The 16,203-nt window shown below is 32.6% G+C and overlaps 3 protein-coding genes across 4 annotated transcripts in view; all 3 read right to left on the reverse strand.

The window, feature by feature from the left end:
- The window catches only part of LOC119677875 (putative uncharacterized protein DDB_G0277255), a 42,628-nt gene extending 28,235 nt beyond the window's left edge, over window positions 1-14,393 (reverse strand). Inside the window, exons 1-2 of the mRNA XM_038089433.1 lie at window positions 13,994-14,393; window positions 3-2,313 (exon numbers count right to left, since the gene is read on the reverse strand). Of these exons, the coding sequence (XP_037945361.1) occupies window positions 3-2,279 (2,277 nt within the window). The 5' untranslated portion in view covers window positions 2,280-2,313; window positions 13,994-14,393. The remainder of the gene's footprint in view (window positions 1-2; window positions 2,314-13,993) is intronic.
- LOC119677864 (collectin-12-like) overlaps window positions 1-16,203 on the reverse strand; it is a 321,969-nt gene that overhangs the window by 116,960 nt on the left and 188,806 nt on the right. The window lies entirely within an intron of this gene.
- The window catches only part of LOC119668724 (trichohyalin-like), a gene marked incomplete at its 3' end in the record, with an annotated part of 281,901 nt that overhangs the window by 40,806 nt on the left and 224,892 nt on the right, over window positions 1-16,203 (reverse strand).

Genomic DNA, 16,203 nt, shown 5'->3' on the forward strand with positions numbered 1-16,203 from the left:
ACACCGACTGTATTCGCAGACGCAGGTACTGATACTCCGGGAAGTGTCGATATGACAGGTGAGAAAGCGGATATGGGTGATGAGTGATGTGGTGAATGTGCTGGTGAATGGTGCGGTGAATGCTGCGCTGAATGTGTTTGCAGCGATAAGGAAAGCTGATGCTGATGATTATGATGTGGTGATTGTGAAGGCATTGGAATAGGTAAAGGTGATGATGCCGAAGGTAAGCAGTTCAAAGGTGATGGTATTGGCGAGGTATGTATATCTTGTCCTAACACAGATGATCCATCATTATGCTGCGTTAAATTTGTATTATTATTAAGTGGACGACAAGGACCAATGGTATTTGTGCTTGTTGTACTGTTATTGTTTAGTAATTGCTGTTGCTGTTGTTGCTGCTGACGTATATTTCGACCATTCTGTTGTTGTTGTATATTGTTGTTGTTACACGTCGCAGTTGTACTTCTGTTACCATTAGTGTTGCTATTGTTACTATCTGTTACTGTATTTCTACTAATAAGTCCGGCGCCAGTTAAATCGTCAAAGTCTAATATTTTATTTTGGGGATAAGATTGCTGTTGGCTATTGCCACTGCTAATGAAGTCTTCAAATTCTAAAGTAATATAATTGTTTTGCTGCTGTTGAAAGTGCTGTTGCAGATGTTGCTGTTGTTCAGGTGATGAGCTGCTATCACCAAGTGAGAACTGCTCAAAGTTATTATGAAAGGAAAGGTTACCTGAATTAGTATCTGCATTGCTGGAAATTATGACTGGCGAGTATCGATCGAAAGTTTGAATGTTTTTATCACTATAGCCTTGCATACTCTGTTGCACGTTGGTATGGACATGCCTTATTGGACTTGCTGGTGCGCTTGTATGCAGTTCATTTCCCGACACCGATGTCAATAGTCCTGGAGAAGAGCCCGGACTAGGTGGGTTCAATGGTTGTCGATAATCTGTTAGATTACCGGTAGAGCTGGCAGCACCCAATGTTGGCAAATGAGTGAAAGAACCAGTTTGTGCGGAATTTTGTACACCCGTCGGTGACTGCACTGATAAATTAGTAAACGACAAATGTGGCGATGTTTGTGCGGCTGTAGGCGTATTTGCTGCAGAGGTAGGAGAATGTTGCTGTTGATTATATGGCGATGGTGGCCCAACATTTGTAGAATTAAATGGACTCGGTGATTGATCCCGTTCACGTCCGTTGTTGTGCGGCGACAGTATAGGCGATAAAATTTGTTGCTGATTCGTGTGTTGCTGCTGTTGCTGGATAAGTGGTTGTTGTGCTGTTGTAGGATAATGTACGGATGTTAAATCAGGTAGAGAGCCTGTGTTAGCGAATGCCATTTGCTCTTGCAGTGACTTAAACAGACTATTGGCCGGCATATTGCAGTTGGAATATTTGGCATTGAATTGTTGCTGCTGATGATGTTGTTGTTGATGATGCTGTTGTTGCGTATGATGCTGTTGTTGATGTAATTGTTGTGTTTGTTGCATATGTTGTTGCAGCTGTGGTTGATGTTGTTGCTGATGGTGTGCATGTGCTGCATGTTGCATATGCATTTGCTGTTGTTGTTGGTGATGTAATTGCTGTTGCTGTTGATGCATCATGTGGGCTTTTCTTCTTTGTGCTTGTGGACTGAGACTACGACCAATGTTTGGCGAATGAGATCGTTGGTTGTGATTATAACTCGCATGTAAGGTGCCTAAATCTGTAGGCAAACCACCAATACCAGTTACTCCACTTGATCCAAAACCGACTTCTGCCGCTACGGCTATGTTTAAACTTTGATGTAATGCTGAGTCTGAGTTCGAACGTCGCCAATTTGTATCATTTGGCGGACTTAAATATGCGATATTGACATTATTACTCATGCCACCCATGCCCACAGCATTACCAATATTACTAGTATTAGTATTACTGCCATATGGTGAACGATCTATGCGTTCCGATGGACGTCTCATGGGACCAACACCAACACTTCGCCCTCGAGATTCTCGACAGGCAGTCGGTGAACCGCCACTTCCTCCACCTGCTTTACCTTCTGGTGATGCACCACCACCACCACCACTCCCACCGCTTCCACCACCCGTACTCACTGAATTGTTAATAACATCTGAATTCGGCAAACATTCTTGTATCCTTTGATTACCTTGTGTTTCATCCTTTTTCGTCGCATAAACTTCTTTCATAATTTTTTCAAACTCTGCAGTGCCCTCGGCTTGCTTCTGTTTTTGTAGTGCAATTTTTTCACTAAATTTGCGCGGATTTGCCATTTTGAATGGTTTGCTAATCTGATGAAATTGTTATCTATGCGTGACAAAAGAACACATATCGTATAAAGTTTATATATGTAGTAGGCGGGTGTTGTGTTGATAAAGATATGAGCAATAGTTGACACAGACGAGTAATACAATAACGAGGCCACAAGATCAAACGTCGAAAAGAATCCAACAGGTTGATGCGGTACGGTGTGGTGCGTTCGTGGATACCACCGATATCGTCGTCACCAACAGCGTGTTGATAAGATGGCGCAGCACAAGCATAGATTTTTAGATAGAGTATCGTAGTTGCATAGTTGTGTTGTACATTTTTTAGAGATAAGCAACCGTGGAAGAACACAACGCACCGAATGATTTAATGTTTAAATATATAAAAAAATAAAAGCGAGAAAACAAGAAATTAGTAGTCGTACAAGTCATTTTAAAAAATGTTAATTTAATACAGAATTTAAATAATTTTATAATGTCAATAGGTTATTAGTTTTATATAACTAATTATATATATTTTTATTTTTTGTTTGGTTTCTCATTAAGAAAAAATATTTTATTTTAATTTAATTATTTTAATTAGCATAATTTTTTTATGAATTATATATTCATTTTTTTTTTCCATATTTAATTGAACTTTTACAAAAAGTATAAAACATATTTAGAAAGACCATGTCGTTTTTGCTGTCATCATTATCCGCGTAACGTGGTTTGCTTTTGATACCACGACGAAAATGTTAAAATATTTTATAGAATAATATTTTACCATAGTTAGATATCAGTACTAGAATAGTAACATACATATTAGTGATTGTGGAACTACACAACAATTTTTTCAGATGAAAATGTAGAAGATACATTTTTCTGGATATCAATAAAACGCATTCTCATACTTGTTGTTGAGAGGTCCAATACTAATAGTTTCAATAAATAAAAATAAATCGAATATCCTTTTTCTGTAATATAATTATTTGTCGCTCTAATAAAACAGGCAAAGTCGTTAATGCCTATACTAGTGATATCAGACAAATATTTTAGAAAGGGAGACTGTGAATGTGCGCTTTCTGGCGAGTACCGGGCAGTTATAGAGCAAATATGTAACATTTTCCTATTCTTTCTCTGATCCGCAACTACAACAGTATTCGCTGGAGGAAGTCTCTAAGCGATTGACGTTAATACCAATGAAACAGTGTCTCATCTGTACAGCGGTTCTATTGGGTATCGAGTGGCGAGCAAGACTAAGCAATTGATTAGCTTGAATAAAGTTTAAAAAATTCTTACTCCTAATATTATTAATGTACTGGAAAGTAGTATTTTAATTTTGTTTCAATTGATGGATTTTACAGTTGTTAGGAATATGATCTATGACCTAGAATGATCAAACCTAGGTTATGATCTATTTGTATGAACATATGACATAATCTTCCGATTGTTAGAACGCTAGATCGACAATGGTATTAATAAAATTAAGTTTTAAATAAGTATTAAAAAAAATGATGATATTCCAGAGGCACTCTGGTTATAAAAATAGACCATATGTAGCTATAACTATAATATTTCTTAGCCAAAGGCAATGTTCGTCATTTTTATTGTAAATATATTAAAAAACTTTATTTTAAAAGCTACTGTAACTTGTCAACAAATTGTCGAAGAATTTTTAAATTTTGATATGAAAGTTAAGACAGGTTCCAACAGCGAGATTAATTTATTTCAATAGGTGTCACATCCTTGGCATGTCAACAGTCGGTGAGGTGGCTGAAAAGTGTGCCGTTGATTACAAACAGTGTTCAAAAATACATGTCAACTTTACAGAATCCAGTCTTTTTCAGTTAGTTGCACTACATAGACGTTTACTACTTAAAATTATTAGTACCTCTTATTTCTTATTTGTACTAGGTGCAATATTAAAACGCTTCTGTCTATATTTTAAGAATCGTCAATAAAAAACAAAATTATTAAAAAATTGGTGTCACATGAAAACTTATAGGTCTATCTACCTATTACACTATATGAAGTAATTTTCATTGCTGTTTCCATGTATATTAATAAAAAGTTGTTGGAAGGTGCCAAATAATATTTAAGGCTCTTTATTTCAGGGCATAATTGTTTTGAGAATAAGTATTAAAATAATTTGACGTGTGAAGAGCTAAAAATTTTAATTATATATACATCCTTTTCCTTTATGAACAGTAAAGATTCTCTCTAGTTCGTTCTCTGTATTCCCTCTATAACGGCTTTAACCCTGATAATGTTATTTAGGCACTCGTTATAAAACTGTAATCTAATGATCGTTACTGTCTACGATAAAAAAAAACTGTTTGAAGCAATGATATCTCAACTACTGATGGGTTGTTTATCTACATTATTAAAATAATTAGTATTTATTATAAACCATTTTGATTTCAATAGAGCATTTGAATATAAATAATGAACATAAATAGCGATTAAAAATAACTAAAAGTAATTGCTTTTATTTGCTTTAAAATATAAAAAAATGAAAAATTTTTACATTATTTCTCGTAATTATAAAACTGAAAAAATATTGCTATTTACAAATTCATTTTGCATTATAAATTCCTAAATTTTTTTTGTGAATGCATCTCAACAATTTGTTTTTATTGCGAAGTGCAATAAAGGCTGCACTATTTTGAACTAAACTATAAATTAATTAATTAATTAAAATCATTTAAAATATTTTTTGTAAGAATACGTTTTGCATTTCTTCATTTCGTCGAATAATTAAAGCAACTGATATAGAAGCTAAAGTATCTTAATTAGTCTAATGAACTAGTGTTGTAGTATACGTGCAACCAGTAATTTTCATAAATTAACGAAGATGTTAGTTAATAAAACTGAAAAATACATTTAATATAATAAAAACTATTTAAATTATAATATTTTGTATTTGTTACTAGTTCAGACACTTAATAAGATCGTAGGATGACGTATAGATGGCGGATCTTGAAAAGTAGCAAGAAGTTGTTTAACAAACTATAGTAGTGCTAGTAAAAATCTGAACTTTGTGTGTTGAAACAACGTCGCTTTTTTATAGACAAAATTTACTTCAGTGTTAATATTAGCTTTGAATGTGATAGAGCAAATGGGACAATATAATCGTAGGGTTGAAGGAAGAACCTAATTGGGCGTACCTACCAACGAGTCAGTACTGATACGAGTAAGGCGATTGCATGGAATATCGATTCGCTGATAAGCATAAATATTTGCTAAGTTCTTTTTGGGTCATAGATCACGTCATACGGACGCACTAATAGCTTAAAATGTGTTTTGATCTGCAAAGTCGAAATCAACTTTTTTTATTAATTTGCTATATTTTTACGCAAGATACACATTGTAGAAAAAAAAAACAACTTTTTAACACCAGTTTTATGGACATTCTTCAACTCTTCGGTATATTTTTAGTATGTCTTTTGGGACTCCGTCAAAGTCGGGCATTTCACATCTTCAATCAAAATTTGATAGATGCTGCTTTTTGGTAACTCTGTTTCCCCTTTAATGTGTTTTGCAGACATATAGCTAATATTTTGAATAAATATGTTTATGTTGTCTTCATTTTAAGTGATTTTTGGTGGTGTTGCTCGATTGTTATCTTCTAGGTCCTTACGGTCGTCGTGTAATTCGCCAAACCAACGGAAAAAATTATATACGAAACATGTATTTGTTCCGCAAACATATTTATTATTTGTGTGCATATATAGCAAAAATTGCGTCCATTGACTTTCGGATAAAAAATTTTATATAAACGAAAAAATTCGAGCTGGTGGTTGGTAACCGAAACATTTGCGTCATTAGTTCAAATTACAAGTTTTAATGCTTTCTAAAAACTTAAAAGAAATTGTTTTTATAAAAAAAATTCTTTCCACTCTACAGCATGGGACAGACGACGGAGACTGTGATAATGCAAAGCAGACCTTTTACTGTAATAGGTGGCTCACACTTAAAATAGAAAAAATAGTCTGGATTGGACCAGTAAATCCCAAGAACATATGAAAAATATGAGAGCAAACTAAGAGAACCGGTGAATGATAGAGTCATATATGATTCAAGTCCTCAAAGCAAAGAAATTAGAACTAGTAAGGAGAAGCAGAAACTAGTGTAATAAATAGACCAGATATCTAAAAATGCGGTGAAAAAGGTGGAGCTCTGGACACAGATCAAAAATCAAAAGAGCATGACTTTAAACGCCAATATAAAAGAGACCTTTCCCGTAGTAATGCAAAAGCGGTACCAGGTGGATATAAGTCTCTCCAAAGAGGAGTGTTTTAGTCCGTATACTATCATTCCGACGGCGGTCGGTTTAACGGTGTTAAAGTATTGCACGTGCTCACCAAAAGAAAAAAAAATTCTTTCCAAAGAAATGGAATGGTGGTTGGTATAAGTTGACACAAAATTTTGAACATTTTGTTTAAATTTAACGAATGAATAGATCTTATTTATAAATTAAGTGTTGATGACAAAAATTTTCGAATTACCATTTTTTATTATCATAAATCAGTTTTTAATTAATATCTGCGCTTTAGGAAAATTTTTTTGATTAATTAGATACTAAAAATTGACAACAAATTTAAAGTAGCAACTGTTTTTATTTAGTTTTATTAATTAACTTAATTATTTAAAAGATAATTTCCTGATGTTATCATTAACAGTAATAACATTAATTTATTTATTTCGAATTCTAAAACAGATTTAAATCTGTCTTCTTCATTTAAATAAGAGCAATCATTTTTATTCAAATGAAGATAATCAAGAGAAATTAATTATTGCAAGTTACCCGGAAATAATATGAAATAATTATTTGTTTTTTATTTCGAGATCAAACTTAAATATTAAATTAAACAACGGTTTAGAATATCTTTTATTTAACTCATGCTTACTCAACATAACAAGTTACTTAGAAATGCAATTGAACCTAGATACTGATTGAGGGTTCAATATAAAGGTAACCGTAAGCAGAAAAATTTTTGGATTTGACATATAAAAACAAATAGTTTTGGATTAGATTCAGTTTTATCCAACAATATCTTTTTAGAAATTGTAAAATATTGATAGTGTCATAAGAATGGGTGACGATGCTCCAGCAAAAAAAAAGGTGCCTCAAGCAGCAATTGGAGGCTGTTTATTTGGTGGATTGATTAAGTTAAGGGAGCACCAACCGTGCTTGTTGTAACTGGAGAAGTCTCGTATGTAGCAGTGATGCCGAGCTGTTATTGTCATTTGAGAGGAAGAATTGTAAAATATTCTTATATTTATGAGATAAGATATTTATTATTATATTGAGGCTAGTTGAATCAGTGCACCTGAGCACTTTTACTCTCTATTGACTGCGAGGTTTCTTCAAATCCCCTTTTTCCTTGACTGGATTATTGTTTATCACTTCATCAGATTAAGCAATAATTGACCTCAGATCTGCATACCTCCCCGAGGAGCCTGTAACCATTCTGAGATTTGATAACGCGGTGTTAGTAAGTCTGTCAGATCGTCGTTCTTATAGAACGATTCAGTGAGATCATCTATGTAGGTTTTTATTTTGGCAATCATTTTTCTTAGTTTTATTCAAATATATTTTACCAGATTTTCATTTGAGGTTTTCGCATATATTATACTGGTTTGACTTCAGATCTGAATGTAGTGCTTAATGAATTGGTATAATCTGACTATTGTTATTTTTCACTTAACATGGTGCTTTAACTAATGGAAAATTGTTTCTAACTTGGAAAAACTCAGACCGATTGTTTGTATAATCAATGTAAAGACTGTATATATGTATCAGTTGACAATAGATGCATTTCTGTTAGGGTAAGCAATGTAAGAATTGCATAAACTTTAAACCTCAATATTTTGAAAAGTCAGCTATATCCGCACATAATGTAGTGAAAAAGTTACTTAAAGTAGCTGGCTCTACTATAATTTAAAGTAATCAGAATGTCTTGATTTTAAATGGTGTGAGAGCTAGAATGTAACACTAGCAGGATATAACTTCTGCTAGGCTTTGGAAACCACAGTCTATGGTTCAAAACTAGACAACGATGAATTACAGAGAAAAAATGATAATAATAATTATATTCTACGTAGGTCTGTGAAAAAAATACATCAGGGACATAAGAAATGTAATTCGATTAAAGTTTAAAATTTGCTGGTATTTGATTCAAAATAAACTATTATTTGGATAGAGTCTAAAATTATGTGTTGGTATGTATGAACTGACTAATTCAAAATGAAAAATAATTAAAAATTTATTATGTTTTTTCAAGCCATACATTCCATAAATAAATGGATTTCTTATCAGTATGTAAACACGTCACTAAGATGGAAAGTGAAGTGGTGATAGTTGCATTTGATATGGCAGTGAAAGGGCGCTTAAAAATTTTAGTCTACAGATACAGATAGAAAACAAATGCGATAGAGAGAAGTGATTGAAGAAAGCTGGGTCTTTTATACTAAGACCGAAGAGTTTAAATATAAAACTTTATTAGACATAGATCGCTTTTAAATGTTAACAGAAACTATGAAATAAAAATGGGAATACGTAATAAATACAGAGAGGCTCCAAAACTGTGCCAAGTATAATATAATATGCAACTTTTTGAATATAGTAAATATATTAATTAAAGGTTATATCTATGATGTTATAAACCATCCTTTTTTTGTATGTCACAAACAAATAATTGTTTTCTTGACATAATGAAACCTACCGCAGCACTGCATCTTACTATGATTATTGACAGAATGATAGAACAAAAGTAATTGTTATCGCAACTGCTATTGTTATTTGAGAGAATGGCCTCCGGTATTTATTTCGTTCCATTAATTTTACTCGTTGCTTTTGTTTTGGTTTACTCTATTGCACATTAGAAATAGTTAATATATAATATATTACACGTCAATATATGGAAATTTATAAGAGATTTATGAATATTCAAAAAGGAAAAGAAAAAAAAAATGTTAATGATAGAACTTTGCGATTACAATTTCAGAAAACTATATAAATATTTAAATATATGTATAAGTGTGTACTTTTATCAATACACCGGCAATAACTGAAAATGCTTATACATCTTTTTATTAAATTATGTTTATGAATATATCAGGTGTATTCATCCGTTCCGAAGTGTGGCAAAAAACAAGTCACTTCTTTAAAGTCACTAAGTGACATATTGGCATTACTGTTGCAATCCTACAAATGTTATATTTTCACAAAGAGCAAATCTTACTCTTAGAGCGTCCGAATATATCTATTGTCTCCAGAAATAGAGTTATGGAACAAGACTGTAAAAATATTATTAGTGGTGGTTTGATACGTTTGTGAAAAGGTATAAACTCTGTTGGTAATGTAATTTAAATCAGTAGAGTGATGTGATATAATATAGGAGTACGGGTGAGGAAATTTGAACGATAGGGTTTAACTTCATGTGTGCCTTTAAGCATGGAAACTGATGGGCGATATCATGTGAACCAGTAGTGCAGAGAGGGCATTATCTAGCGATAGACGTTTTTATGCGTTATAAGTAACTACTTAGGACGTGGCTATATCATGTTTTCAATTGGAGAAAGATATAGTTCTTGTTTCAATGGGGGATAAGTGTTACATATTAGACCTGTTAAGCACTTTGTTGTAAAACAACCTTTGTTGAACTTAAAGACTGTAATACCTCGTTGTTATGCAGTGCGAAAAGAACTTGTCGATAATTTACATCATTGATATTATCTCCGTTGCGGTAGAAGTAAATGCATTTATGATACGTAGAAAGAGGTCGGTTATACAACGTGGAGGGGTTCATTTCACTATGGCGTGATTTGAATGTAAATCTGTAGGGCAAATATACATTTTTTGGATGTAGTGAATTTAAGTTGAGAAGGGCAATGATGTAAAAATGAAATATGTAATGAAACTGGTTCTAGCTCATTTTTAGTAATACCACTCACTGCTCAGTGCTTAATGAAATGGTTTGTAGCATCTAGTTGTTCTTAAGAATGAAATGGTTAGTATTAGTAGTTGTTGTAAACTTAACAGCGGACAGTTTGGTTTCGGTCTTTCGTTATTGTAAACCGCAGAGATCTACTTGAGAGATGACATGTCGACATGTGATCATGTCGAATTTTGTGCCTGAAAAAGAAAACTTGCAGTTGAAAGTCATCGTTTGCTGCTAGAAACAAACGATGAACACACTTCATCGATTAAAACATGTGAGACATGATTTCGACAATTTGAAAGTGATTTCCATATAAAAGATAGTGAGCGTTACACCAGAAAAGTGCGAAGACGAGTAATTACAGAAGTTGCACAACGCTATCGCTAACAAATGTTTAATTTAAAACACGCATTGGTCGAATGACAACCGAAATAGGTCAGAACACATGGCAAATTGACTTTGTTACACGACACAATGTGCCTTCTCACACAGCAAAACCAGTCAAAGACACATGGAAATTGGTCGGACAGGACATCTTTTCGTACCCGCCGTATTCCACAGACTTGGCGCCATTTGAGAATCACCTCTTCGCATCAATGGGGTTTGTCGCAAAAGACAAACATTTTTTCTGCCATGGATTTCATAAATTATCTGTAAGATGACCAAATGTGTATTAGTTGATGGCCAATATTTTGAATAAAAAAAATTTGTTTACTTTAAAAAGACCGGAATACACTTATGCATCACGTGGTAAATGTTTTAGAAAGTGGGTGATGGTTTTATGTGCGAGGGAAGGTGAGGAGAGGGGATTGTTTCAAAATAAGAATAGATTAGAGATGGATGAAATTGTAATTAAAGTCAAGCTAGGCCAAGACAAAGAAACCTAGCCACTTCAGTGTGATGGGTCCAAAGATTGATTGGACATGAAAACAGATTAGCGACATCATGGATCTCCCACAGCTGCATTTAGTTCTCACATTGAGAGTTGAATATATATTTATACGTAACAAGTAAATCTTTAATGTATGGCTGTAGACTGATCTCAATTAGGACAGTTTTTGCTGTGAGTGAAAGGCACCCGTCTTCTTGATAGAAGGTATTAAGCGAATGCCTATTGGGAACTCTTTTGCAGTGCACGTGGTCTTAAAGACTTGCTTATGAAAATATGCGTCGGTTTTTAAATTTATTGGTGTTAAAAAGAAATCACTGATTGAAAATTATATGCTTTTATTAACATATAGGGATCAGTCGTTTTTATAAGCTGATCAGATGATCCCCTTTTTGTATGACTATGGTCTTTTCTAATGAAATGGACTGTAGCAACTAGTTGTGCTGCTTAACAATAAAATGCTTAGTATAGGTTATTGTAAAGGACAGAACGCAGTTTTTCGGTAACTGTTAGGATTCCCAAACGGCAGTTTATACAGGCAAGTGGCTACGGACTGTAGACGCGGTAGCTTAAGCAAGTAAGTGGTTTGTAAATGTTTTAGTAGGAAAATGAAACCATTAATTGAAAATCATGTTCTTTCATTAATACATATGGATCAAAGCCTACTATCAACTATAGGAAAGATAGCCGAAAAGGTAATTCTTGGCAGATTAAATATTGTAGTGACTTTACGCAATATACTCCCTGATGAGCAATTCGGCTTTAGAAATGACATGTCCATGGAGAACCAGGGGTTCATCAGGGATCGCCATTTTCTCCCACTCTACAACATTTATGCACCTGATAATCCAATGTTAGGTCCCTCGACTCTGGCGTTATATGCTGACGATACGTGTCAGCTATACTCAGACAAATGTGCTCTCAATATAACCAACACACTTCAAGAGCATATAAACCTCATTCTGGAGTATTTCCAGAAATGGAAAATAAAAATCAATAATGAAAAAACTAAGACTCTGTTTATTAAGCGTAAGTGGAGACAGAAACAGTCAAGAGTGAGAGTGGGAGATATGGTAATAAACTGGGAGGATAGCGTTAAATATCTTGGCATCACGTTGGACAAACGATTTACATGGCTTAAACATGTTCAACTCAAAACAATTAGCTGCGCCAAAATTCTTCATCACCTCCAACCGCTATTCAGAAATGAAAATCTCAATGCTAAGAACAGGAAACTGATATATAATCATATAATTCGTCCGTCACTTCTATATGGTTGTGTAGCGTTTAGTAAATCTTCAAACAGTACTATTCGTCAGCTAGAAATTGCACTAAGTCAGGCTCTGAAAAGACTTTTCAAAGTACCATTGTACATTAGGATGAATGACATTTTCAAGGACCTCAAGATTGATCCGATCAAAATATACATAAAGGATAGAGCCCTGAAATTATTTGCGAAAACTGACAGACTTACCAATACCGTGTTATCGAATCTCAGAATGGTTACAGGCTCCTCGGGGAGGTATGCAGATCTGTGGTCAATTATTGCTTAATCTGACAAAATGATAAACATTAATCCAGTCAAGGCGTAAAAAAGGGTTTTGAAAATACCCCGAGTTATTAGAGAGTAAAAGTGCTTAAGTGCACTGGCTCAAATAACTTCAACATAATAGTATATGGATCAATAGTTTTTGAAAACGAAACAGATGACCTGCTTTTTGAATGACTATGGTGTTTCGTAATGAAAGATACAGTAGCAGCCATGCTCTTTAATAATAATTTGTTAATATTAGGAGTTGTTGTAAACTGAGTAGGCGATCCGCTTTTTGGATGACTGTTAGGATCCCTGAATGGCAGTCTGTACAGGCAAGTTTTTTTATATGTATTAGTAGTTGTTGCAACCTAAACAGAGAACCCGGTTTTAACTTTTTGGGGAACTGTGGTCTTTCGTAATGAAAGGGATTGTAGCAGTCATGTTCTTTAATAATTAATGATTAGTATTAGTGGCTGTTGTAAAGTGAACTGGGGACCCGCATTTGGTCTGACTGTTAGGCTTCCTGAAAGATCTTCGGTACAGGCAAATGGCTACGGACTGTAGGCGCGATCACTCAATAAAGTAATACTGTTTTTCTAACAATGGTTAGTATGTTGTTGAATAAATAAAAGAAATCAATGCTTTAATTTTATCACTGAAATGTAAATATGTATGTATATACAGACTTACATATTGTATGTTGTGTGATATCTAAAGGAGTAAGCTTGGCGCCAAAGCAGATAGAAGAAGTTTTTTGTGTGTACAGTGTACACTGCAACTGTACGGGAAAGATAAGAAAATTATTTTAATAAATTTGTTGAGAGCACATTTCTCGAAACTATTTCATATCCATAATCATTTGTACGCAATATGTTTCTTTTAAGAAAAGATTATAACTCCAGTTCTCATTTTTCAACAGCACATATGGCATTAAGCATGGATAGGCATTTGTTGATATAGATATATCAAACATACAAACATAAGCATATATACATGCTGTGTTTAAAGAGCAACATATGTGTATATGTATGCACTTTTGTATATACACAAACTGAAGCTGTCAGTGTTGCTGCTTACTCCATTCCTCCCCACTTGACGGCAGGCAACATAAGGAATATTTCACATCGGCGAATGCATACTTCGGCTACGCACGAAAGGAACATGAATGACAGACAGCAAAGCTACGACCTACGGCAGGGTTGAAAGAGATTCTAATGTTTACGTTTTTATTGATGTAAATATAAAATCCGTTTCGTACGTTTTATCCTGAAGTTTTAGTTTTTATTAATTCCTACTGACACCAAACAAAAAATAAAATTATTTATATTAGATTTTTTTTTTATAAATAATAGTTATGAATTTTACTTACAAAAAAATTTTTTAACTCGTGTCGCTTAACTTCAGCGTAGAAAATTAATTTGTTAAATTTTTATTTGTTTTATTTATTTTTTTTTCTCTAACAAATTGGCGGGCGCTTTTTTCTTATATTGAAATATACAGAAACGCAAAACACAACAACAATAACACCACAACGTGCGGTGTGGGGTATATGCCGTACAATATTAAAATGAATAAGAGTGAAGCTGGTGCTGGTGCTGGCGCTTCTGCTGGTAGCGAACGCGGTAACTAACTAACAGCAGTTGTTGTGGCGACTGATAAAACCAGATTTTTCCCCCTTCAAATGATTTCTTATTTGCTCAAGTTTAATTTAAAATTTTAACAAATGTTAAAAATGTTAATTTCAATATTTTAATAATATTTATCATTAAAACTTTTTTTTCGTTTATTTTTTGTTTTCTATTATTTTTTTCTATTTTTTTTGTTATTTAACGACGTATTAACAATAAAAATGCGAATTCCTGTTTTGTTGCCACTTTTTTATTTATTCGTCGTACCTTTTATGTACTTGTTTATCTATTTTATATTTCCGTTTATTCGTTTGCACCGTGTTATATGTTATTCCGATAGATTTACCTCGGGCTCCTGTGACCTCTTTTTTGTTGACCACTAGTGTTTGCCGATTTGACTGATTTCTTGGCACTCGTTTGTTTTGGAATTAATTTCGAACACATTATTGTTATAGAAAATTTGAGGGATGCTTTAATTGCTTTATTATTTATTATAAATTCTGTTATAAATATATACATATATATATGTAACACCTCAGCACCCGACGTCGTCCACCGTTTCTTGCACTACTTCACTTTTTCTTTGCTGCTTTCTCACTTGCATTTCCTTTGCACAATCAATCACACTCTTTACCTAATTTTTATATTTTATACAAAAATATATATTACGCACACAATTTATTTTATTTGCATATATTAAATTGCTTCAATATATATAACAAATTTGTTAGGTTTTTGGAACACTGCATTCACTGCTGTTTGTTGCGTTATTTTTCATTTTTTTCTTTCCATCGGAATTTTTTTCATTTTGTCGAATAAGAATTTTATACTGACTGCTATTAATTTGACATTTCGACTGAACGCATATCTATTGTATGACTGAAGCAGCAATTCTTCCACACAATCTTGTACATCTTGCTGTTGAACAGTTTGAAAGTCGTTGTATGAAACATATGTTAAAATGAATTCAATAAAAATTAAAGTCAAAGTGATGTGACGTAATGTCTAATAAATTCGTATATAAATACCTATTTTTGTACGGTCTAATATATCAATATTATATAATACACAACTTTTCAAATTAATTTTATTTTAATTAATTATAAAATATAAAATAATATGGACCGTGTACGAGTTCATGTAAATTGAGGTAAAGTAAATTGAAATTTCCTAGGGATTTTTTGCACTGCACTTATGTAAATGTTTATTTATTTATTTATTCTACTCATTTATAATTTTTGTTTAAAAGTTTTCAAATTTATTTTTATAGTTATTAAACATTTTATAAAATTTTCAAAATGGTAACATCTAATATACTTAATTTTTATCTTATTTACCCTACTCGAAATTCTGGTATGTACAAACATTTGCTGCCTTACCGACATAATTTACTATTTCCCTCAATCAATTTACTCGAATTCGCACATGGTCATAACAGAAAAAACGAGTGTTAGCTGCTAGGGCCTTCGACTCGAAAAAATTAGTTTTAAAAATATTCCGAAACAATAAAATATTTTTTAATTATTTATTTATTTCAATATTAACTAATGTCACATAATTATTTTTAATAATAATTATTTCACATAATTGTTTAGTATATGAAATATAATAATAATAATCATGTCTTATAGTAGTGAATCTACTAAAATAATAGCTCGTTAACCATATTTTACTAGTTACTGAACTAGGAAATATTGTGAATATAATGTTTCCAAATTAAAAAATAAAAAATATAGTTGTTAATAAAAATTGAGATAAAATATTAGTTAATAATTCAATTAATAATTATAAAATATTTTACTATTTTCGATATTCTTAAAACTAATCTTAAAAGTTTTATATTGTTCAATTTTGATCAATTAGCATAAAAATAAAAAAATTAAACAATTAAATATTTATATAAGTTATTATTTAAATGACCAAATTATTTATATATTTTTTATGAGCTAAT

This window comes from Teleopsis dalmanni, chromosome 1 (genome assembly GCF_002237135.1).
Source record: "Teleopsis dalmanni isolate 2A chromosome 1, ASM223713v2, whole genome shotgun sequence".
Lineage (NCBI taxonomy): Eukaryota > Metazoa > Arthropoda > Insecta > Diptera > Diopsidae > Teleopsis > Teleopsis dalmanni.